Here is a 26,348-nt window from a genome sequence, read left to right as displayed (position 1 = left end):
CGCTTTTTGCGAATTTTATAGAAAAAAGGCACCACCTGCGGCCAACGCTATACAAAATCGGAACGCGATAGGTTAAGAAACCGAATTTTGCGGTCGATTTAAAGAGCCTGGTCGCTCCTTGATACACCCAGTGTTGAACAAATGAGCTGGGAAACTGCCATCGAGCCTGCTTTGAAAAAGTGGCTACGATCCGTACAAGAGCAGCGAAGTAAAGGCGATAGCAACGCCGCCATTCCTCCCGCAGCGGTCACTCCGGGAACTGCACGGCTGCTTGTAATGGTTCGGGAGTAACACATTGGATAGCATCCGCTGTGACTGTTCCATTTTAACTTTAATCGGCCATTTTGGCGTCGAAACATATACGGTGCAAGGGGTTTCAGAGATGCCAACCCCCGTCTCCCATGCGGCCGCGCCGCGAATTACCACCGAAGTTAGGACGTGCCCAGGTCGAAACGCACTACCTGAAATTACCGGTGAGGCATGGTGCTATAAAAACAATATTAATTTTGCCGCAAAACCTAGCAAACTACAGATTTCAGGAAACATGACGAGCCTGTCATTCTGTACTAATCTTCAATAAAAGTTCCTCCCAAAAGAGCTTTTCCGTTTGTTTTTACGGAAAATGTGCTTTCTAAACGATCGTAATACCCACAGGAAAAAGAATTGAGCCGCCATTTTGGCTTCATTGAGCCTGGGAGTTTCGGGTTTCTCACTCCAGTTCAGGTCGAGTCGCGCAAGGGCAAATAGCACCATTTTGCAGCAGCTATATAAGAAAAACTTTCATGTTTTGACTCGTCCCTAAAAAGCGGCGCTGTTATCGTATATAGTTTGGCCTCGGTGGACGGCGATCTCTCGAGATTTCTAGGGTGAGTTTCTCAACTGAGTGTTTTAGGAACGTTGCTGGCAACTGAACATTCTACTCCTGCTCGAAGCGGCAAGCAAACAAAAGACAGGAAGATAAAAACCCCGGAAACCATCTACCCGATAAAACACCCCCTAGCATGCCGATTCGTGCCTACGCAAAATAAAATTCACCTCGTCACCCTCCACAACCACTGACGGGACGTTAACACACATTCCCGATTCAAAACTAAAATGAAAAAAAAAAGGTTTTGGTGTTGGGGAGTGCTTACCGGCCAACGTGGCCGACGCTGGCAGCGTGCGCACCGCGTACTCGGCGACCGCGGGCCCGGCCTCGCTGTGTGCCGTCACCCGCACGCTGTACCAGGTGTCCGGGCGGAGGTGGTGCAGCGTCATGGGGCCCTCCCGCGGCTGCAGCGCCCTCGACGCCACCAGCCAGGGGCCCTTGCCGTCCCGCAGCCGGTACTCCACCGCCAGGTGGGACACCGGGCAGCCGGCCCCCGACCAGGCCCCCGGACGCAGGGTCAGGGAACTCGCGTTCGGGGACACGAAGGCATCTTGCTTCGGCGACGGAGGCACTGCAGTGCGCCGGGTCGGCTCATGGTTAGAACAAATACATTTTCCCCTGGCGCGATTCCTCGGAAGAAGCGTGCGTGGACGACTCCTTATGGGAGCCATCATTATACCCATTTTTCGACGTAAATGATAATGACGCGTATTCCTCATCATATTTTCTCTCGGAAACCACGTGAAGCTTCAATGTGAAGACACGGTTGCAAACATGAGCTTGCGTGTCAATGCACATAATCCGTCTGAAATGCGACCATTAAAATATGCGCACACGTTGTAAGAGAAAAGCTACTTAAAAAAAAAAAAAATCGACGACATGATATTAATAGTTATGGCGAACGTAGCTCTCGAGATATGGGAACGAGGGCTCGCCGCAGGGGTATCCTCGTGGGCTGCGTCCGAACAAGTCAAGGGCCGCATGCGGCCCGCGGGCCGAGTGTTTCAGACCCCTGATTTTATAGTGTCGCGAGGTAATTAACAGAAAAAAAAGCGAATTGCTAGAAATGTTAAAATTCGTTAAAATTCCAAAGGAAAACATTTCAAGAGAAATAAATAAATCAAAAGCTGAAAACACAAAAGGAGACAAATGCGCACAACAATTCTTAGCTGAGACGACTGCCATCGTTAATCTGCATGTCCCCTTCTCATTTCTTATAAGCTGAACAATCATCAACTTGCTTGATTTTCAAGGCTCCCACCCGAAATGTCGTTCCCTTTCAAGAGGAACATCTATCCTTCCGCGGTGTGAAGGCCTGAAAGGCACACTTTGGACTCTTAGGCGTTCCTCGTCCATTGTATACCTCCTCCTTGGGTCCTGGCGAACACGGTGTCGCTGGGATCGCTCTTTCCCTTGTCGCCGACGGCTACGAGGTATATGTGGTACTGGGTGCCGCAGAACAGGCCCGTCAGCTCGTGTGTCAGCCTCGTGCCGTTGCTCCACGAGGCTGACACTGTCGCCACGCTGCTCCGCGCTGGAGCAGTGCCGCCGAGCACCGAGGCGGGTGGTGCCACTCGCACCAGGTCCCAAGAACCCTGTTGACGCTTGTAGTGCAGCTCGTACTCTGCGGAGCCCAATGACGCATTTGGCCTCTTCGAAGTGCCAAGTATTCAAAGCTGGGGAGTCGCTCTATACTAGAGCGCGAGACCTCGGCTTTAAAAGGATCTTCCACAGAACGAGCGCTCGCGTAAGCAATGCATATCTCAAACTAAGGAGCGCGGGCTAGCTGCTCGCGCTTGTAGCATTAACTGTACTCTTCTTTGGAGTGTGAATGAAGTGTAATACCCCTGTCAGACTGGAAATTAAATGCCATTTCCATCTAATGACATTTGTATGATCAGAGAATCGGCTCGCGATCTGTCGTACGTGGAATGCGCTACGCCCGGGATATCGCGCGCTGATTCGTCGATCGCTCAAATGTCATTCGATGGAACTGACATTTAATTTCCACTCTGACAGGGGTATAACTTATGCAGTGGAATAAGTTTCCGGGTTTTAAGGCCTAAGTCGTATATGTACCATTACGCGAAAATGTGTTCTGAGGCGTTGTCCTCGAAAGATGGCCATAAAAATACGCCATCAAGCACACGCAGCTCAAGGTCAAAGTGGACACGCCTCAGAAAAAATAACACAAAGAAAAGCACAGCAACGCAGATGCTTCGTCACGGAAGCCGTGAAGCCGATGGGGCGCTCAAGGTCAAAGCGGACGCGCTTCAGAAATAAAACACAAGGAAAAGCACAGTAACGCAGATGCTTCGTCACGGAAGCCGTGAAGCCGATGGGGCGCTCAAGGTCAAAGCGGACGCGCTTCAGAAATAAAACACAAGGAAAAGCACAGTAACGCAGATGCTTCGTCACGGAAGCCGTGAAGTAGGCGGGGGGCGCCGCGCCTGCGCAGTGGGGGAGCGTGATGTTACCGCCGGAGCGCCGTGTGCAAAAAGACGTGGCGTGCTGCTTGTAGGAATACGCTGCGTGTAGGAATGCTTTCGCGTTTCTACTTTTAGGTGTCTTCGGCGTGTTTTTTTTTGTTCGCGCTTCCAGCTGCCCGTGTTGGACATTAATGCTTGGAAGTTTGGGAATCACCGTCTGGGAAGACGTTGCTTGCAACCCAAAATGAGGATACCTTAAGAGTTTCTCGGAGACAAACTGATTATAGAGGCGAGCAGATCAAGTAGACATTCTAACTTTGGAGTGTGAGGCGGGATAGCTAGGAGAGACAAAATGGGTCCCCCATCCCCCTTCCCAAAACGTTCCAGGGTTACAGTGTTCAGTTATTGTTTTTTTCTTCTACATTTGCAAGCATCCGCTATAAAGATGAAAACACAGTGGAAAGGATCACGTCAAGGAGCACTGTTGCACCCCTAGCGTGTGTCTCGCCGCGAGTAGTCAGGACGTCCGGGCATACAGCAAAGGGCATACGGCAGGGGATGTCTCCTGCTGTATAAGCTAGGAGAAAATCGCCAACTGATTGGTAAACTAAGAAGAAATATTAATTCATATTACGGTAGCACTTGAGGCAATCAATGACAGACAGATTCGTCAGAGCCGAACTGTTTCCTTTTTCTTTTTATACCATTTTTTATCTCTTAGTCTGCTAATTCGGAATTTCAAACAAACCTGTGAGATCATTCCGGACGAACAGCCTCAGAATTAACCAACAAACATTGTGTGTGCGTGTATTTTTTCCTGTGAAATATAGACCACATGGTAGTCTCTGACTGCTAGGTGGCGCAAGCTACCGCCCGTTACAAAGGGTATAGCCATTAACATCTATCCACCCATCCGTCCCTAAAGAAACGCAGAGAATGGTGATTTTTCCGAGCATCTCATTATAGCTCCGCAGCCAATGAGATTGCTGCGCTAGTCGATAATAGCGCCAAAGAACCAATCACGATGCGAGGTGCATCAACTTAAACAAGCCACACCCTGCGTTTTTTTTTTTAAACTGTCAGTGACTACAGACAAGATATAGTTATAACAAATCGACCTATCTTTGAAAACACTTCCAGAATCAACGAAGGGCGTCGTACGTAATTCCGAGTCTTTGCAAGAACGTTCACTCGCGAACTATAGTAGAAATCCCAAACAAGAGTGCGTGGCTCCGACGACCTCCCTGGGGCTATCTAATGGAAGAAGGCTGAGTTATCAACGAGGCTATTGTGCAAGATAGCAGTATTTCAGCGCCTGTTCCATTTTTTTTTTGTCGTTACTCCCGGTATTTTTGGCATACGGTTATGAAGTCAACTCCGATAGGAGTAGTAGTAGTAGTCATAAAGTTATTATAGTGTATAGCAGACAGCAACGAGTCAAACATTGGCTTCCGGTAATGCATTTATACGGAGAAAAGCGGGTAGCAGAAATGCCGGCGTCGGTGAAACGGCAAAATCCCGATTGGTCGATAAGGTAATGACGTCAAAGCCACATGGCCTCGCGCGAAAATCAAAACTAAACAAAAAAACATCAGAACGCTTGCGTAAAACGTGACGTCTCGCGTGGAATGAAAGAGATTAAAAAAAATATGACACGTAATGCGAATTAAAGGTCGCTGCATGTCTCGAATAATTTTATTTTATGAAATCATTTATTAGCCTAATGGGAAATATTTCAATAATTTTAGGCTGGACTCGAATCCACGACCCTTCGGTGGCGAGCCAGAAACGCTACAGACTAGGCCACTCAGACATGCTTGCACGGCTCGAGAACCAGGCTTAGTTTATATTTTCAACACTCGCATTCCAGTCTTAAAGGAGCGATGCTTAAGCGTCCTCCTGTAATTGTTTTCCCTGCGCTTGACTACAGGAACAAATATTACAAAATGATTATAACAAAGTAAATAACTTGGAACATTTCTAATCACGTAAATGAACATATTAACCAGTTATGGTGTCTTTTTTTCTCTCTTTAAATTCATAGCATTCAACACAGAGCTGAAACGGCTTCGTGCATATGTTTATGTGCACTGTCGAACACTATTAGCGCGAAGAAGTGGTCGGCGTTTTTCTGCTTGGAGGATTTAAGTGCCAGACGAACGAAGGACACCTGGAAAACCAAGGGAGATTGCAGGCACTATGTATAGTAACACCGGATCAATAACTCTCTGTGCATGTATATCATCAAAATAAAGTCAGGGTCAAGTAATATAGTCGAATCTGCAATAAATAAGTATTGCTTTGTTCTCTCTACTCATGCATATGTGCGAAGATGCTTGTTCGACGTTCCGAACCACCACCCACGCGCTCCAAACATTTGAAAAAGGGGAAAAGCCAGAAAACGGGTGCCCGATAAAAGCTGCCGGGCATAGCAAATAATAGAAATAAGACACCTTTCACAACCCACGTACTTTATTTTTTACGTTATGAATGTTTTTAACCGCTCGTAAAGTTGCACGACACGATCATTTTAGTATACAGTCCAATCTCGTTAATATGGACCCCGTTAATATGAAAGGGGTGTCCATATTAACAAGGTGCATTATGGAAAATATCCGAAAATTTCGTCCATTATGCATTATGAACGAACTATCCGGGGACCGATCTTTCGCCATGCAATTCTGCCCCGTTATTATGGAAACTCGAGTTGCTCAAACGCCCCCGAGAAATCAGTGAACCCAAGAAGTAATTTCTTGGGTGCGCTGATCTCTTAAAAGCATTTTTGGAACTTTTCTTTTTTAACTGGGATATTGGTGTTCACAGTGAGGAGGCAAAAATGCCTGCATGTATATTCGTCCCCAAAATAGCTGTCTATTGTCCGAACTGCGGTTTTCATATTAATGGGGCAGAATTGCATGCATTGAATTTCACTGAATTGCACAGGAGCACCGCAAAAGCAGGCTGATAGCTGACTCCTTCAACCTGCATCCCGGAAGCCGCATAGACAGTAACACCAGTTGAACCTCTAGCGTGCATTATAATAACTATATGGCAGTAGTGTTCGCTGAAATACAATAAAAAAAAACCCCTCTTATCGTCATTTATCCCGCGAACTTATTATCAAATAGCTAAAAACTGAACGCTCAACGTGCCGACCCGGTGGTTTCAACCACGCTTGATTTTGCCTTTTGTTGAGGAACGCCTCTACACTCGGCGCTGAAATCCGCATTAACTCAGCGGCAGCTGGTCAAACAGGGAGTGACGACAAAAACTGAACAGCCGCTGAAGCCTCGATAATGGTTGAGCTTTCTTCCGATAGATAGCGCTGCATGCCTCCTAAGCCACGCGCTATAACCTGGACTTTTTCCTATCGTCCGCATCTGTACGTGTATATGATGAACAGTCTTAGAAGAGTACGTGCGTCCCCCCCCCCCCCCCCCCCCCCCGAAAAAAAAAAGAAAAACGATGCCACACGTGGTGTGATCGCTCGATATCGATCCGCGTCGTCAATGCGCAGCTTGATTACGTGCGTCGGTGCCTGCCTGCGAAGGCGTGAAGGATGCTTAATGCCGGCCGCCGAGAAAACGTAATTTAGCCCGTTCGACGTTCCTGGCGTATGTCCCGTTTGTTTACGTTCCTTCGTAAAGTTTCCGAGCTTCAAAACTTATCTTTTTCGAGAAGTTATGGTTCGCCGCAGGCAGGGTAAACAAACGCCAGAGATGTGAAATTACGAAGTCAAACTCCAAACCATTAAGAAAAAAAGAAAAAAAAAAGTGCAAAACGAATAAAAGATGGGTAGCGTCAGACGAGGGAGAAAATAAATAATAATATTAATAATAATAAAATAAGATATATACAAAACACCGGAGCAGCAGCCAGGAATTGAAATCGTATTTCATCTGCTTTTCTGGTCTTCTTTTTTGATTGTTTGTTCTTAACATTTTTCATCTTTTCTATATACATTACACTTTTGGATTTCTTTTTTCATTTTTCTTGATAACTGTCGCGACCAATCGATGGGGGCCATATTTATCTGGCGGGCCGGCTGGACGAGCGGTGTTTTCGACTTTTCCCTGGCCATCCGCTTGTGCCCCCTCCTCCACGTTTCGACTGCGTCGCCGCCCCCAACTTCCACCTCTACATTTCTTCCTTCCAATATATTCTTTTTTTTCTTCTTCCGGGAATGATCTCCTCCCCTGTTCTGCCATGGCAAAAAATCGTCCTGCCACGTGCCGCGGCTCGCGTGGCATCTTGCCGTAACGCTTTTGTCGCAGCCAGCTGTCGCTAGGCGGCGCGATATCCATCCCTTCCGCCTCTCGCTCCCCACAGCCTCTTCCTTTGCTCCCCAGTCCCGACGCTCCCCGTCCCGTACCTTGGCGCTGCTTCCTTCCCGTCTGCTCTTGGCATCCTCCTCTCCCGCAGAACGTTGAATCGCGCGGTTTCCCGTATCCTTCCCTATTCGATCCCCTTCGGATTTTCGAACGTCGGTGGGTTTCGCGGATGTTCCGATTATTCATATGCGGGCCTTCCCTTTGTGTCTTTGTGGATGTTCGAGCCCTTGCCTAAACATTCACAAACCCAAACTGCGAAGTAAAACAAAAAGAAAACTTTTTTTTCTTAAATATTAGATCGAAAATCACTTTTCGAACTTTTCTAAAAAAAAAAAAAAGGAACTACATTTTTGAGAGCACTGCTCTTCGTGTTCGCGAATGCGTGTTCGACGTTGCCGCGCGAGTGGTTGAGTCACGCACGCGGTCGCAAATTTGGTTTCGCGGTTCGCTGGATTCTGCCAGCAGCCATGAAAGCCACGCTCATTTCATACGTTACTTTCTCCTCGTTCATCCCCAGATTCTCCGGGTACAGACCGTCATGCCGTTTGTCGCGGTCAGCGATTCTCTTTTTTTTTCTTTTTTTTTTTTTCCGGTTTACAAATATAGCAGGGAGTATATTGATAATGTGCCGCGACGCACATTGTCTGTTTCGATCGTGGAGTGCGCGTTTTTTCTTTCTTTTTGTGTCGAGTTGATGATTTACTTTGGACCGAAACGCGCAGTTTGGCGTGTAGACGCGACGAGACCGCATACAATTTGAGAAGAGGAACGCCGATTGTGCGAGTCGAGATTCAATTACGTGTTCTTGAGAGACGGGCGAGCAATTTCTTGCGTGGAGAAACGCAAAACGCGTCCGGCAGAATAAATAAAAAAAAAAGGGAGCTTTTGGTTTAACTCTGCGACGAGTTCGCTTATGCGCGCAAGAACGTGCAGGTTTCTAAATTTTAAAAATGAGGAATGGATTTTGTTGGAAGCCGCTCGCGACTTCGGAACGATGTTCTGGCACGTCGCTTTCGTTTACTGGTGATCACAAAGAACAAGACGACGTCAACTTGCGCCCCCCCCCCCTCAAGAAAACAAACAAACAAACAAGCGTAAACGCGAATGCGTTCGTTTTTCCAGCCTCCCATATGATGAAAACAAAGTATATGTATCTTCCGCGTCTCGGAGCAGCTGCCACTTCGTAAAATCAAACAAGAATATTTTATTTATTTTTTGGGGATATGTTGTTGAGATAAGATACTGATGCCTCTAACAAAAAGTGTATATTATAGAAACGGAAGCGCTAAAAGAACACCAAAGTGTTATGGTTGCTTTTTTTTCCATCATAGTACGCTATATTTGTTTGCGCGGATGCATACATGTGCGTTCTTGTGTGCGCTTGCGTGTGCACACATATGGACACGGTTCAACAAACTTAACATCTCTTACGCGCAAACATGTCGCGCTCTTCACGAGCTAAACTTCCGATTTACTTAGATAAAATTGAAGCGTTATATAAAACAGAAAAAAGTACGGATACACTAGAATATAATAAAATAACGTAACAATTGGTATTGAATACAAATTAGCAGATATCAATAAGGACGCTCTTGTGAAAGTTGGTCTAACATTTAGAAGGACTGTATATACTCGCTTCTGGACAATCTTCTCTAATGCCACAACGCTGCTCCAAAAAAAAAAAAAAGATCTTTTTAGGAATAATTTGTTATTAAGATTACTTTCTCCCAACGACAACCAAGTAGCAATAAGTTTTTAATGAAAAAAACTCAAGCCCAAAATTGCTGGTAAAGTAGCCTTCTACAAATAGATCGTCAGCAATTACCGGGAAACATTCAGCCTTTCTCGAAGCGTGCCCGCCCGTAACGAGAGACCACGAGGTCACGTAGGTGTGCCCACCTCTGACCGGAGGCATGGACACTCCGCCGCTGAAGTTCCTCTTGAGCCAGCCCAGGGTAATGCTGCTGGGTGAAGTGGACAGCACGCTGACCGAGGCCGGCCTCTGAGGGGCTGTCGAGGCCACGGGAGGAAAGCGTCAATGGAGCATCACTCTCCAGAGCTTCTAGTAAAGAACGTTCGAACACGGCTATAGAACACCTCAAACTGAATGACAGAGCAATGGCTATGCTTTAGAAAGACAAATTAAGTTTTAAAAAAATTGAAGCAACCGCTGTCGACGTTAGGCTACTTTTCGCTGTTGTGCAGAAATTCAGGTAATACTTTTATTGATTTTACAAAACAACTGCCGGTTTGTAAAGTGAGAAGAAGTTTATTAAGGTGTCCATTATTAGCGTCTATCCAAGCATACAATACGATAGTAATAATGAAATCAATAAAACAAACATATCGCGGACTCGCTATTTCTTTCATTCTGGTACGTCGGTCTTTAACTTCTATTTTCTTAGTTCTGGGATGCTCACAGGCACGCACTAAGAAAGGTCTCTCTCTCTCATATATTTGCGTGAAATCGCAACCGCGCGTGAAAATCTTGTTTCCTTGTCGTTGTTTTTTGTTGTTGTTAGGAGACTTACATTATTGCCCTACACGTTTTAAAGCACATATGCGCGTCTATATTTCCTAGAAAACAGACAGTACACAAAGTGCGAGTCCACTGATTGGCGAGGTGAAAGATGTGGTGGGGCTAAAAAACGTGATCGGTGCCGGGGCCATAAGCGAGCGTGATGTCATGTTGTGTTTCGAGCCAAACATTTTTCTTTCTTTTTTCGGGCCTGGTCATTTGCTAGAAGTACTCAGTAAATCCTATTGATCGGCCCGGACTTTTCTTTCTGACCGGAATTTGACTCGCAGGCATTTTCTAAGGTACACGGGAAGTTTTCTTATTAGCTCTCTCTTCGTCGACCAACGCCGGCCGGAGCTTTCCGCTAATTACGTGACTTTAACGTTTTGTTTTATCTCAGCCTATTTTTATATTAAAAAATTGGTCAACTCTGGAGCACAGAACGTACCAGACTGATGCCAACGTCTAACATGGAGTGGGTTGATGTACTATAGCGAGGTGGTAGCTACACGATCACCGGACCTATCAACCGCCTATCTTTCACCACCTGACCCAACTTTCTGCGGGTGCGATTGGACGAGAGCGTGATCACATGGTAAAAAAAATGGCGTATAATTGGTCCAACGAGCACGTAGCCTCCCGCACTGTCAGCTTAGGCGTGAATAAAGTGCAACGTTGACAGACTGAGGTGTAATGCTGATGCTAAAGTTGCAGACCCAAACAAACATTCCGAGGACTATTGTAATAAAAAAGGATGCGTTGTGAAGTGCGACTTAAGGGTCGCGTGAAGGCTGGCTCAAACATGCAACTCACGATTTTTCACAGCTCGTGGAATCCGTTGAGGGGAAACCGTAACACTAGTGAGTGTGGCTAGCCGTGGAAACTGTGTCCACTATTGTGTGTTAAGGCCCGTTCACACACTTGCGTTCGGAGCGACCACTATGCTTACGAACGAATGCAGCCGCTGCGACTTCAACAACTGTGCGCGACGTGTACACACACTTGCAACCTCATGCAACCATACGAAGCAACAGCCAACGAGAAACGAGCTTCAGCTCTTGCTCCTAGCCAATAGCAAGCAACCCAGCTACGCTTACAAACATGGCGGACGGTTTCCTGCCCGACGCGAGGTCCTTAGACTCCTCACCGGAGCAGCCGGAGGTTTCGGCTACGGCGAACAGTCACGAAGATCTGCTGTGTGCCTATAATAGCTGTGTAAAGGCTCGCTCTGACATCTGCAACGAACCCGTTATCCACGACTGCGTCCGTTGTGACCAGAGCGACCGGAACGACCGCTCTGCGCCGCGCGTACACTCCTGCAACCACTACCACAAGCGCAGCGGGTCGGCAGCACGGCGACCGCCTCTCCGCCGCCGTCAGCTGTTTCAGCGGTGCTTCAAGGGGACGCGCTGCCACTCACTTGCGTAACAGAAAATTGACAGACCGTCTTCTATGATCTAAACTTTATTTCATGACTTTTTTTACAGGATACGCTTGAAGGGTAGCGCATTAAAAAAGGAAACGATGCAGTACGCCGTCTTGCACGATCACGACTTTAATACACGACTTTGCCAACAGTACAAATCTCGCCACACGCCTTTTCTACGATCATAAAAGACGATGTAATTTTAGCAGCGATATAGCGACGCAGAAATATAATTTCGTGATCAGATAGACGTTGCGAGCGTTCAGGATTGCTAACACTAATCACCTTTCTCGGGTGATGATAACGCGTGAAAACTCGTATCCTTTATACGGTACGCACCAGTGATACCTTGAACTTGAGCACACGCATGGAATGCGCCAAAAAAGAAATCCGGGCGATGTTCGAGGACACAAATGATAAGAAGGCACCACTGTAGTCGAAGTAAACAAACACGACGGCACGGGCGTTTCTGCTGTCTTGAGAGTGCCGCCCCGAGATCGCCGCACGAGTAGGTGGATCTTCCCTTCTAGTACGTGCTGGGTTATTATAACGACACGCGACGAAAAATCACAGTCAAGGATAGAGCTTTTACGGGGAACGATGAGCGTCCACCACGCCGTCCATGTCGACGATCACCACCGGCGCCATGTTTGCAAATAGAAGAAGCCTGGCACGACCAGCATGCAACGCGCGCGACCGAGCTCTCCTCGACCTGTGATTGGTCTGTCGCTCCCGTCGTTCCCGAACGTAACGAAAAAGTTCAGCCCGGCTCAACTCTTTGCGTTGCGAACGAACACGAACGAAACGACCGTTTGGCGCTTCGTTGCTATGGTAACTCGTCATTCCAACCGGTTGCATTCGTTCATAAGCGTAGTGGTCGCTCCGAACGCAACTGTGTGAACGGGCCTCCTTTACTACTAGTGTGAGGAGCAAACGCGCAGTTACTTAAAATGCGACCAACCAACCACTCGCCAAGAGGACTGGCATTTGTGTAACCCTGCAATCCCGAGTGGTATGTTGCTAAGTGATAAAATCAAGGGGACTATTTCGAGCTTAGTTCCCAATGGCCGTGCGGGGTGGATTGCTACAGCATCTTGTAATCGCTGGATTTGTAGCTTTTGCGAGAAAAACAAAACAAAGCAATGCACGTATTTGAATAGGCATTTCAAGTTTGTAGTTAAAGGTGGTACACAAATCCAGCGCTCAAGGATCTTCGATATTCTGGCTTGTAGCCTACGCGGAGGACAGTAATGGTGCGGTGTAACATTAACTGACGCATTGATACTGCGCTCCACACAAGGCACACCAAGAGGAATATTTTAGTTTTATAATACACGGTGCGTAATCATAATATCGAACGTATAAAAAAATACCATACTCACATGTCTGCGACGTGTTCACTGTGAAGGCGTTTGAATAAAAAGAAAAAGATTGAAATGACCTTTTGAAATACAGCATGTATTTATGCTGGTATCACCTGAATATCGAAAATTTGAGGAAAGGGGTCTACGTGTCATAAAGTTTGATTCAAATTATGGTTGGAATTTACATTGTCAAAATATTTTAGGCTAGAAACCACAAAATGAAACTGCTTAGGGTATATGAAAGTGCAACTAAAGATTGCTTTATTTTGCACTATTGTACTCGCCGCATTGATGTCTGAGAGAAATATGACGACACACCTCGAGATCGCAAATGCTGAAGAGAACGCAACGTGTGTACTTGGAGCTTATGAAACAAACTTCGTTATCAAAACGCATATTGTTACAAAACCCAGTATAGAGAAAATCGAGCACTTTTCAAGAATATGTCGGCTCGAGTTATGCAGACATTTTCTCGAACCCCACACGAATCAACAGACGGAGTCCTCTTCATGTGGTTAGAAATACCACTTTTTGATTTATATAAAAAGAAGCTCGACAGTGGGTTTTTTAAACCTTCTTGGAGGTTTGTGTTTTGTGTACGTCTCTTCTATATACTCACGTTCAAAACATCCAAAATATTGTTTCGTTGCCTTTTCATATACTGGAAGCTGCCTCACTTCAATAAATAAATAAACAAATATATATGTTTTACTGATTTGGATATTCTAGGTTATGGAAACTCCGACTATAATTTAAAATCACCCTGCACATTGGCATGAAATATGCATTATTGCTTGTTCTACAGCCCAATAAATGTGCCCTATACTTTACATGCAGATATTTATCAATCACCTTTTCCGAGCGCCGAGAAAGTCAATCTTCACTATAAAAAATATATTGCGCGCCTGTTTTTTTTTCCTTGCAGAACAGTAGGAAAACGTATCACTACAATCTAGGCAAGAGAAGAAACTTAATAAACAACGAGGGAAAAAAAAAAGAAAGAAATACGAAAAAACATCAATTAATGAAAAATTATTCGTCACACAAAGCATTCTGCAAAATATGTTTAGCATTGAAGGGGAAGGCGATAATTTTTCGTTGAAGCATTTTTTCATGCTCTTCATTCTTCGAACTTGCTTTATAAATCGCAGTATTTGGCTGAACGACTGTTGTGCGAAAAAGCAGCAGCTTGAATATTTTTAGAGCGTTCAGCTTTTACCGAATCATAATTGCACCTGGATCACTACCGCTCGCCCCCAGAATCTCCGGGTGATAATCTAGAAAACTATACCTTGATCTTTTTTATAGTGTTTATACAAAAAACGGCTCATTGGTCAAAGGAACATAGAAGAAAAACAAATGTCACTGGAAAATGACTTGGTGCTACTTACAAGACTCAGCACTGCGCGGGTGTCACGCCCCAATATCGGAAGCAATAGAACACGAACACTTCGTCGTCAGAAAAAGCAACTTACGACAGGTAACTCAACGTCCGGGACGTTGCGTATGGTATCCCAGTGCAGACCTAATTTCTCGAGTGAAAAGTTTATATGAACTTCGAACTTAACTATACATCTTCCCTAGTTAATCGCGGGGAAGTATAAGACGTAGATTTATTTCGATAGCAAATTTTGACACATGAAAACCATTATAGAGCAGAACACATTTCGTAACAGGTTTTGAGTTTCGCGATTGGATAATTTTTGTCCTCATCCGTCACTGATATTTTGATTGTGGAAGGAGGTTCAGGAACGACTTCTTGGTATTTCTCTTTGAATGTCAGTAGTACGTTAAGACAGCCCGATACAAGCAAATCACGCTAATTTTATACTGGGAACATTTGGTATGTCCCTTTACATAAAAAAAAGAAAAAAAAAAAGAAAAACGTGTACGTTTTGGATCTTGACACTGACGACCTCGACAAGGTCTAAAGCACACCGGAGGTCGTTTTCGTAGCGTTTGGCTGGTCCACGGACCCACGTGAAAACGCGCAGGCGAAGGTTGAACTCACTGTGCACATGGACGGTGTAGTGGACGGAGTCTCTGCCATAGACGTTGTGGGCGTGGCAGCTGTAGTTGGCCGAATCCGGCTGCTCGGCGCTCTCGATGCGCAGCGTGCCCGAAGGCAGCACCCGCACCCGGTCCGTCTCTTCTAGGGCGCCGCCACTGCACGGGCCGGAGGAAGGGTATGCAGGAGACACACCCTTATTCTCACAAAAGGTTATGGGTTACATTAAGTGAATTTAAACAGGGAAGGAGAAAACTGATATTTCGAATTCCCCCCCCTCCCCTTCCCCAGAGGAAACTTGCGCGTTTATTATTATTATTATTTATTTGAAATACTGTGGACCCGTCGGTCTACAGAGGAGGGGAAAAACACAATACCCAGAAAACAAGAAACTCATTCATGCACATACCGCGTGTATCGAGCGCCGGTAGGTTGTAGCTACCCACGCACGCTCAAGATATACATTTCCACATGCAAAACTCAACTAAACAATACATTCAGCTGTGCTTCAAAAATTTCAGGACTACAACAATGGACTTCTTCCAAAACCGACGCGCCCCACCGCGGCGAAATACCACGCAGTGCACTCTGAGAACTAGTTGGCCACTCAGTTTCGGTTTCGACTGAGCAGCTTCATCTCATGCTATCACGCCGCGACCGAACGCGCTGCTTGCGTTTTCGATTATCTTACTTTTTACGAACCTACAATACGCTCATTCTCGAGCCATACAAAACGAAGACCGGGGCACTTTCCTTGGTTCCCGAAACACCGGATATTGTGCGTGCGTATGCAAACGTAGTAAGTCGTGGCTTAGTCACCTCACCCCACGAGTGCATGTTTGAGCTCAATTTCAATAATCTTGTCTAGTACCAGTGAACTAGAACTGAAATTTGTTCATCTGGAGCCTTACACGTATTTTGTTTGCCAAACGTCCGCTTCTTGTTACTTCATTGGGCGAAAAGCAAGCCGCATCCTCACAGGGTATCAAAGTTGAGCCCAGCGTTTACGCATGAACTTTTAAGGAAACGCAATAAATTCGACCTCACCACTGCACAAAAGTTACTATGATGTCTTCCTTGTGTCATCATATATCTCCCACTCAAATTATATGCAGATAGAAGATTAACTTTTCGCAAACGCTGAGATCGGCTAGCTACGACGGAGGCCCTAACAAGCGTCCCCTACTCCTCGCTAAGCCTTTTTGGACGAGCTTTTACTGACGCCCAAGATCTGTGCCTGAACGGTGTGTCTGAAATTATCTCGGCATACTCAGGCAGGAAGAAAGCAAACACATAACAAATATTATGGCTATTAGCAACCGTCAAACGCGCTTTAAATTCGTTCGTTTGGCGCACCACATAGGGTTTAATGCCCGTCCGGCGCACTTCCGGCGAACGGTGCGACATTCTTCACACAAGTGCTCGACTTTTGCTTTCTTAAAATGGTCTGTATGTGCGAATTTGCCTATATGATTGGCAGGATAACTTTATGCGCATACGCGATGTTGAATATTAGTGGAATGCAAGCGGGTGGGGACTTCACTTCGTGCAGTGCTGCGGGTCAGTACAGATAAGAGATAAGAAGTGTGTTAAAATTGAGCTTTTCAATGGCGCCTCCGAGTTTTACCTCATGGATGAAGAAAGAATAAAACAATTAAAACAGGGACAACACAACCACATCTTTCAACTAGCAACAGACGAGTAAACTTTCAAACAGCGAGCAGCCGACTATACCCAGTAGGAGTAGGGGAGAGAAGGGGGAGAGAAGGAAAGAAAAGAAACGCAAAGTGCAAGTCAGGGTGGAAGGGTTATCTCGGATTTTAAAAATTCAACCTCAGTTTTCGTCAGCAGGAGGGAAGGGTTAGACACGTTGTTTTTTGCTGTGGTCATCGCGAATGATTCTATGATTTCCCTGCCGAATCTGCTGTCATGCCCCCCCCCCCCCCCCCACGATTTTTGTGCCATCAAAGAGGGGATGACAACGCAAACACGAACGGGCATGTATGACTATGGGATGATAAGAATCTGGAGAGGCCTTAGAAACTTCGTTGTGATGTTCGCGGAGTCTGTGATTGGTGCATCTGCCGGTCTGTCCTATGTATTGATGGCCGCAGCTCAAGGGGATGGAGTAAACTTTCTTCTCTTTGCATGGAATGAATTTCTTTTCGTGTTTAACAGTGCAGCCAATCGGAATCCGGTTGTTGTTCACTTGTTGACAGAGTTGTTTAAGACGCATGCACAATTCGGCCCACCGGATAAAATCCATTGTCTCAAAGTTCGACACGAATGTTGTCTTCTCGTGCCGCCATGCGTCTTAAACAACTCTGTCAACAAGTGAACAACAACCGGATTCCGATTGGCTGCACTGTTAAACACGAAAAGAAATTCATTCCATGCAAAGAGAAGAAAGTTTACTCCATCCCCTTGAGCTGCGGCCATCAATACATAGGACAGACCGGCAGATGCACCAATCACAGACTCCGCGAACATCACAACGAAGTTTCTAAGGCCTCTCCAAATTCTTATCATCCCATAGTCATACATGCCCGTTCGTGTTTGCGTTGTTATCCGCTCTTTGATGGCACAAAAATCCTGGGGGGCATGACAGCAGATTCGGCAGGGAAATCATAGAATCATTTGCGATGACCACAGCAAAAAACAACGTGTCTAACCCTTCCCTCCTGCTGACGAAAACTGAGGTTGAATTTTTAAAATCCGAGATAACCCTTCCACCCTGACTTGCACTTTGCGTTTCTTTTCTTTCCTTCTCTCCCCCTTCTCTCCCCTACTCCTACTGGGTATAGTCGGCTGCTCGCTGTTTGAAAGTTTACTCGTCTGTTGCTAGTTGAAAGATGTGGTTGTGTTATCCCTGTTTTAATTGTTTTATTCTTTCTTCATCCATGGCTTAAACCAACACGCTCTTCTCCCAAGCATACGAGTTTTACCTCGCATACTCAGGCATATTAAGAAAAACAGTAATCGCAAAAAGTAATATTTCGTCTATGGGCGCACAAAACAAACAAACTTCCTGTTCAACAACACTAATGTAAAGGCGCGAGCTCAATGTACGCATACTTATTGGTTGCTACAGCTTATAGATTCGTTCACAAGCAAGATCCCCGAGCTTCGCAGCGTCGAGACTCCCAGCACTGGCTCGTCCACATACCTCGATTGGAACGCTAACAGGAAGGCTCAAGTACAAAATTACAACAAGCATGTGTTAAGACAAGCTATACGTCTCAGGCTTGCGCTAAACCTTCGAGGTCTGGCCATTTAGGTTAGTCTAGAGATCACAAATGCCGCTCTCGGGACCAGAAAACATGTAATAACGGCCGTTAATAGTCCACGCTCTGACTATAATCTCTTGTCGACGTGTCGATCGAAACCGAAACCATGCCACCCTCCTCCCTGGCCAACTAGTTCCCAGAGTGCAACGCGCGCCGTGTTGCATGCAGGGCTTTATGGAAGTAGTCTATTGACAACTTGCTCTGGCAGAGTTTTCCACTCAATAATAGTTCGGGAAGAGCAAGAGTATTGAAAGTCATAATTTCTGGAATAGTAGGGTGAAATTTCTTTATTATTGCTCGTTCCTTTGGGGCGTCCTGTTAAAGGTAAAAGTTCAGGATTAATCTTTGTCAAGCCATTAGCCACAGCGTATAATTATTTTAACCTACATACTTTCCCTCTTTCCTCTAAACAGTAAAGCCGGAACTCATTTCTAATTGCCGTAACTGACTCGTTGCGCCTGTACTGAAAAAAAAGAAAAAAAAAAAAACATTGATGTGCCAGATTTTCTATTTGTTCAATTTGCGCAACGTGCTGCTTCCTGTATGCGTCACATACGCACCCCCCCCCCCCCCCTCCTTTTAGCGACGCCACTGTGGGGTACATCAGTGAGTGCTACTTGAGGATCATAAAGGCCGGTTCACACATGCGGCGGAGCGCTAAGTTAGCGCTACGTGAGCGCTCCAATGAGCGCTCATGTGGCGCTTCCTAGCGCGTGATGTAGCGCTCTGTTAGCGCTTCAGAAGTGCTCTGTTAGCGCTCTGTTAGCGCTACAGAAGCGCTTTGTTAGCGCTCTGTTAGCGCTACAGAAGCGCTCTGTTAGCGCTCTCATGCACGCTCCTTGTGCCGTACTTGATGCTGCGGAACAGCGCGTGCACGGCGATTCCTTTGTTGTTGTTTTTCCTTTGGCATTGAACGAATAGGAAGTAAAACAGCCGCTCTCCAAGCAAAGGGTAGGGCAGGCGACCCAGAGTCATGGACTTTGAGCGACTAATTGATTGGGTACGACCTCATCGCTTTCTATTCGATATGCGTGATCCTGGTTTCAAAGACACGCAGCTAAAAATAACCGCTTTCGAAAGAGCTCTGTGTCTCGGTCCCTCGGCCTAGGAACAAGGTTCACTAGGTACCTGTCGGTATCTCGGTGGCGAAATATGTCGCGCACCTAGAAGGCTCTTTCCGGGCGTTAAGCTGTCCACACACATATGCACTAATCGCGTATGTAAGAGCATTGGTCGCATTTCTATTTCAGCAACCCACATGTCCGCCATGGTGCTGCTGATTCACACCCAAGCACAGGAACCGGAACCGCAGTGCACGCGCTAATCCGCAGCACCGCGGTACAAGAAGCGCTACTGAAGCGCTAACACGGCGCTACTGAAGCGCTAACAAGGCGCTACTGGAGCGCTAACAGGGCGCTACTGGAGCGCTAACAAGGCGCTACTGGAGCGCCAACAAAGCGCTACAGAAGCGCTAATCGCGCGCTGTGTTAGAACTAAGTCACGCTCCAGGAAGCGCCACATGAGCGCTCCTTGGAGCGCTCACGTAGCGCTAACTTAGCGCTCCGCTGTATGTGTGAACAGGCCTTAATTGTATCGTAAAAACACCATTTTTGTGATTGAAACAGCTATATACTAAAAAAAGAAATAACTTCGGGTTCACTTTCTACGTATCTTTCAAGAAATAGTGTTAACGTACTGCGTCTAAAAATAAAAATTAAAAAAAAATAACTTCTCCGCAAAATGCTTTTTTTTGGGGGGGGGGGGGGGGTGTTGAAGGGGGGACCTGCTTGGTTTGACTATAAGACACATTTACTGAGTCCCGTGCATCTGCTGTTCCCTTCCCCTGCCCAAACATCAAGCGAGTTGCAAATCTCATCGCATCTTTTCCTCACCCTCTATTCTCAAGTTAGTCCCCCCTCCCTCGTCCTTCTCGACGCGGCGTCTTCGGCGCTCTCCCCATATATCCCCCGCTATATGTCCCGACTCCCGAGACCGTTGCCGTAGCGCCGAACTCCAGCAAGTTTGGTCGAGATCTCCCGTTTAGGGACGAAATAAACGAGCGGCTCTTTGCCGCGCTTGAGGGAAGCAGTGGAGAGTGGCACGGGAGACCCCCATTCGAAAGGTGCATCCTCCCGCTGCGCTACGTGAACGCGGCAGGACAGGCTCCTTTTGTGAGGCGGACAATGGGTGCCGTTCCTCCGGCTGGTTCGCTCGGAATGGAAGGGCGATCATTGGAGCAACGGCCGGCCGTCTCTCTTTACGTCGGAGGAGCACGACGTCGCGGGAAGAGACGAGGACTTCCGAAATGGGGAACAAAGGGAGCGAATAAGGGAGAAACGTCCCTCCACCGTAATGACAGAAGGGGGCGGTCAGACGTTGAGCGAGACGGAGGAGGAATGCGGTAAACGGTCAAATAATATAGCTACGCCGGCGACTAAAGAGAGAAAGAGGTAAGTAAAGGAAAAAAAGGGGCCCGGGGGGGGGGGGGGGGGGGTTCGGAAAATCGTTGAGAAGAGCGGTGCAGTGGTTAGTGGTGGAGCGGCGCGGATTCGGAGGAAGATATGGAGGAAAAGTGTGGAGGGAGCAAACGGCGGGCAGTTGAGTAGATCGATGTGAAGGTACGTCGAGAGAGCGGTTAACAAAGTAACGAAACTCTGTTTGCTATATGAATAGATGGATACTTTGAGAGGACCGGATGTGGAGAGGGTAGACACTTGGATGCGTGGCCGCGAAGGTGGATAAAGTGTGGTTAAGAGAGCAGGTAGGGCGTTGGAAAGAGTGGTTGAAAAGTTAGCAGAGAAAGGTGAAAGAAATGATGGCAGGTGATTCTCCAGGCGATCCATGAAGGCAAAAGTACAGAGTGAGAGAAAGAAAGAGGTCGAAAGGGAGATAGAGAAACAAGAGCACGAGGGAATAATGAACGACAGATGTAAGCTGCGGAGGAAAGCAGACAAAACATCCCTTCGGCGAGACAAAGCGGACGATTTCCCGCTTCCTCCGGTCGGTGAACCGCGTAGAAGAGAGTGTTCCGATTGCTCCAAATATCTCTCCCGAGAGAGGTGCTAATAGGGACGATCTACGGGGGGTGCACATTCGGCCAAGCTTTATTGCTCGTGCCCTCTTGTGGTTAGGTATTCTTTCGCAACAATGAAGCGGACGGACTCGCCTCTAAATAATGGGGAGTTTTAGCAAACCGTTACCGTGTTCCGCGTACCGCACTACTGGAGCCTTTGAGGCATGCCTTTAATCGCGCGCCCCGCGGTGACGGTATCACTTCGGGCGCTCGCTATGCTTTAAAGGCTCCAGTAGTGCGGTACGCGAAACACGGTAACGGTTTGCTAAAACTCCCTACTACTGCTTCACCGGAAAACGGCAGCTCGTGCGCATACAGTGCCGAGAGTAATTTTAATACGGATTCGCCAAAATGATGCAACCGAATGAAGTACTATAGGGCATGGCGACAGAAGGTGGCCTACATTTAATGTACCATACAAACATTACAAAAGAAAAAAAAAACAACTAATATATTTTGCATAAAGGTCCGGCGCGCTTTATGTTTTTGTTTTACACTTTTTTATGGTCGAACATTTTTTCTATATTGACTTAGTCTGCCTCACATTTGTGAGTTTCACCACAAATTTGTTTCCGAATATGTTTCGAGCGATTATAATGGCAGAAGTAGCTTTAAAATACGCTCGATGCGCTCCTAAACATATATTAGTCGTAGATTGTGACAGCTTAAGTAACACGGGGCGGGGCCTGTTAATAACACGGCTTTTGCTTCTTGATGTGTTCTTTGGCGTTCTTATGGGCTCATGCTTCAATTTGATTGGCTGCGAAGGAATGAGAAAATGCTCGTGACTCGACGCGCACTGCCTTTTTTACGTTGTTAGAGACTGTCTCACTTTGATGGTAGGAATGGACTCGATGATAATAGGGAATTCAGCAGTGCGCGACTCCACGGTAGTGCTACGGGGACGGTCGCATTCCTCGCGGTAGCTCTCCTGGTGCGCCTGAGGACGTGCTATAAAATCGCAGGGCGAACTTCCGGAAGCTATACTGCTCCAGACGGTAGCTCTATGCTAAAATTGATCATTCGTTTGCGACTCTTCGCCAGTGTATTTTAACGATGCACTCCTAAACCCAGATTGCTGTAAAGGCTGCAACTGGCAGTCTATTTGAAGTATTATTTTATAACTCTTGGCTATGCCGGCGAGCAAAGCACGCATAGCTCTCTCTCTCTCTCTATATATATATAAAAGAAGGAAGGGAGGCGTGGTTTAAAAGGGCGGTGCAACAATATTTGTACTCTTGCACAAATATTGCTTAGAATGAATCCACGACGTTTATAATGTACGAAACAAGCGTTCCTTTTTTTCTTGACGCAACGGTGATCTAAAGCCGATTACCAACGTCAGTCAAGCCACGTGCTGGTTTTAGCAAAACTCGATCAGGACACCCTCTGTGTTCCAGACATTGTTTGCTAGGTTACTGTCATTGCAGCGATTTGACACGAGCCACTACCCGAATGTTTGTCGAGCAATTGATTATCACGAGGCCAAATCAAGTGCTCTCGCAAAGCTTGGGTCCAGTCTATGATCCGCATTTAAATATCGTCACTGAAGTACTGTGCCAAAACTGTGACCTCCAAACTGCGCCATCAAGTTTTGCGAAGTAGAGGCCGAACAAGAAAAAGTTGGCTTTTATTCTTGAAATCACACCGCAACATAAAGTTTTCTTGGTCGTTGGCGTTGCGTGCGAGTATATACTTGTGTCCCGCTAGCGCTGGTGAAAAAGATCCCAACTGAATATCGTTGCACCGCCCCTTGAACCTGCTATTGTAGATAGTCCCCTACTTGTCTTAGAAATAAAAGTTTTTAACTAATTCTTTTTTATTTAAGAGTTTGAAGGAGCAGTATTGGGGGTAAGAATGTTTCTCACTTTACACGATCTTAGTGGCACTACGTAAACCCAAGTATACTCGCACGTAACGCCACTGACCAAGAAGCCTCTTTGTCGTCGCGTAATTCCAAGTACAAAAAATTAATTGTTTTCTTTTCCAGTTTTTTCACAAAACTTGATGACGAAGTTGTGGGGATTGCGTTGCTTGCGTTGTCAACAATGCGATCCCCAGGATTTTGCCATCAAGCTTTGTGATCCCCGCGGTGACGATATTTCAATGCGGCTCATAAAGTGGACACTATTAGTGGATACGAGCAGTGTGAGACAATTCGATTAGGGCCCGTGACAATCAGGCATTCGAAATGCATTCAGGAAGGGACTCGTACTCAGTCGCTGCAATGACGGAAATAGCCGAATCTTTGAGAAACTTGGCGCACGTCCTGTGCCATAGCCTGTGCTTTGCCAGTCGCGATGCGTAGCTATTATAAAGGTTTGTGCCCATATCTGCTCCAGATTACGTGGCTGTTATTCTAGCTGTGAGTTGAGGGGTTGCACGCCGTTCGTTTTTCTCGGAGTTTTTCTGCAACTGCCATCTCGTAAAAAAAAGAAAAAAAAAGAAAAGATGTAACGCTTTATTTACAAATTAGGAATCTCGAGGAATATCTCTAAGCGGTATTTATTGAAAGTACACTATTTGTTGAATCGCCCCTTTAACTTCCGAGCACTGGCAAACTATATTTGGAGTAGTTGATTTTAAAACGTGTTCCTGTTGCTTTTATAAAGCGCGCGAGGTAGATATATTTAACAAAATTGTAATAATCGTATTGTGTGTGTGTTTATAAAGCCGGAAGTCAGCCTCAATGGGCATCTGGTGTCTCAGCTGTAGATAAGAAATTTGGCGAGTGCAGTACAGCCGCCAGCCTGGGGTCTTTAACGTGCACCGTGGAGTAGTGATACACGACCGCACGCCGGTAAGATGATTATCCAGACCGAAACGGGCAAGGTTAGGGTTAAGTGTACTGCATTCCCAATTTAACGTGCGTGGCCTGCTTTGTCCTCTTCTTGCGCAGTGGTTGCGATGATGCCAGTAGTGGCTAGACCTCAAGGCATGTAGCATTTAGGTCTACCCACTATCATTTCAGTCAAAGCCAACCTGAGCTCGGCGTCGCTCTGCTGTCACCACAACTCCTGCGCAAAATGCAGACGACTTGCTCTCCGCATACCTCTCATACTATTTGCACGGTGCCCGAAGTGTGAGTTTTTTTGGTAACGTTTCGTACATACAACTTTGGACAAGCTGCCAGGAATAGCGATGGAGGTGAACTGGCGTATGTTGATCACAACGCAAGTTTCTGAAGGTCTAAAAAAAGTACCGAAGACATGTTTTTCATGCTTTAGTTCTATATATAACCCTAGGGACACTACATCTTGTTCGAATCATTGAAAGTGGTTTTTCCAGGTTTCATTTTTCGTTTTTCTGGTGTTGCTATTGTGTCTCCCGGTTGCAATAAAGTAAACGTCCGAAGTTACGGCGTGCACGACGATGACAAACGAGGATGAGCGGGAGCGTCGCAGCACTCACCCGGTCCTCCACTCCCGGATCGGCATGGGCTGTCCAACCGTTCTGCAGGGAAGCTCCAGGTCCTGCTTCAGGGCTACACTCACGTCTCGGTTGAACGAAGCGATCCTCGCAGGGGCTGTTGGGACACCGGAGACATATGGAATACCACGACACGCTTTGGCGGAACATGAGCCGCGCGATCTCCCACTAATGTTACGAGCAAGGAGCGTGGGTAACATAGGTCAACTTAACTCTGCCGACACTCGTCGTCACAAAGAGCTTAGCAAGCGTACAACGAGACCTATTATGTTCATACTTCGTGATTCATTCTTGGCCGTGCTTATCAATTAATGCCCATTGGAACGGAGCGATAATGAGGTCCTCGGGACGTTATCCCGAAAAAGTAATACCGTTACTCCTTTCTAGCTCACAAAGTAACTAAATACGTACCTCGTTACCGATTCTCAAAAGGAACGCATTACTTTACTTCAAAAGCAGCGAGTTACTTTTCTCGTTACTTTGATGAACAAATACACAACTGCTTTTGTTTTATGGTTTATTGTTTTCTTTTCAGTGGTCGTTGCACTTAAGCAGCAGCTGCCTTTCAAAGCTTTCATCGTTTATGTTTCCCCGCTTCATTGAGAATACATCTCCGTCGACGCTGAAGAGTCAAACTACTGACGCGCTCGAAGGAACGGCAGTGTTGCGCTTCAGAAAGAGCTGGTGAATCTGGGATTCTCCTCTTTTTCTCTCTTGTTCTCTCTGCTTCTAAAGAGCCAAGTTCAAACTGGGATTTGTACCTACCCGTTTTGGCAACCTCCGGGTTTACATTCGGTCCGTACACGCCTTTAGAAAGGTTCAACGGACGTATGTATACCTTATTGTGTTTGTTGGGTGAAGGACATTCCAGCTGAAGAGTTCGACTGACGTGTTCAGTGATAAATGTTGCTGTACTGTCATAACGTTTAGTTGTTTTCCGAGTTGCCCATCTGCCTTCGTCGCAATAGACGCATACTCAGGTTAGAAACGAGGCTGTTTAAACGGTGTTGTACACTTTATTCCTCAAAAGTAACGTAATATCATTACTCGTTACTTGACCCTAGAAGTAACTAAGTATGTTACTCGTTCCTTAAAAAAAAGTGAATAAATACTTTACCCGTCACCGAGAAAAGTAACTAGGTACAAGCAACTCGCTACCAGCAATGCGTTACGTACATGTCAGCTCGGGACAATCGCGCTCTGCTAAGCTGTCAGTCACTATATGCAGGGTGTGCTTATTATTATTAAATAGGTGCATCCGAAGCATCATGCTCATTGGTGCGAGGTGTGATCAATAAGTTTCGCCTCCTAGGCTGCAACTTTTTTATTCAGTGATAAAAATGAAAGATGTTACCTACCCCGAAATGAAAATTTGAAATCTCCTCCTTTTCCAAGAACACACAACTTTTCAATAGGGTCCTTACCGGCGGCGATGCACTTCCCCTACCGGCGAACTACTCTCCGCATTGCCGTCGTATAGATGATTGAAGGGGGCTGTTTACGAGATCGACCATGCAACGCGGCGCGCTGCAGTTCCAAGATGTTTTGCCTCATTTAGCTTACAGCCCGAACCTCGCGCCATCAGACCTTTCACTGCTTCCCCATATAAAAGGAA

General features: G+C 46.3%; 1 protein-coding gene across 1 annotated transcript in view; it reads right to left on the bottom strand.

Moving 5' to 3' along the window:
- Positions 1–2,205: 2,205 nt before the first annotated feature.
- Positions 2,206–26,348, bottom strand: part of LOC121837457 (Down syndrome cell adhesion molecule-like protein Dscam2) — a 64,027-nt gene continuing 39,884 nt past the window's right edge. The window contains exons 9-11 of the mRNA XM_042293063.1: positions 24,716–24,830; positions 14,948–15,102; positions 2,206–2,492 (exon numbers count right to left, since the gene is read on the bottom strand). Of these exons, the coding sequence (XP_042148997.1) occupies positions 2,206–2,492; positions 14,948–15,102; positions 24,716–24,830 (557 nt within the window). The remainder of the gene's footprint in view (positions 2,493–14,947; positions 15,103–24,715; positions 24,831–26,348) is intronic.

Source organism: Ixodes scapularis, unplaced genomic scaffold, assembly GCF_016920785.2.
Source record: "Ixodes scapularis isolate PalLabHiFi unplaced genomic scaffold, ASM1692078v2 PGA_scaffold0__279_contigs__length_252992795, whole genome shotgun sequence".
Classification (NCBI taxonomy): domain Eukaryota; kingdom Metazoa; phylum Arthropoda; class Arachnida; order Ixodida; family Ixodidae; genus Ixodes; species Ixodes scapularis.
Note: the sequence above shows the minus strand (reverse complement) of the source record. Positions and strands in the feature narration are given on the sequence as shown.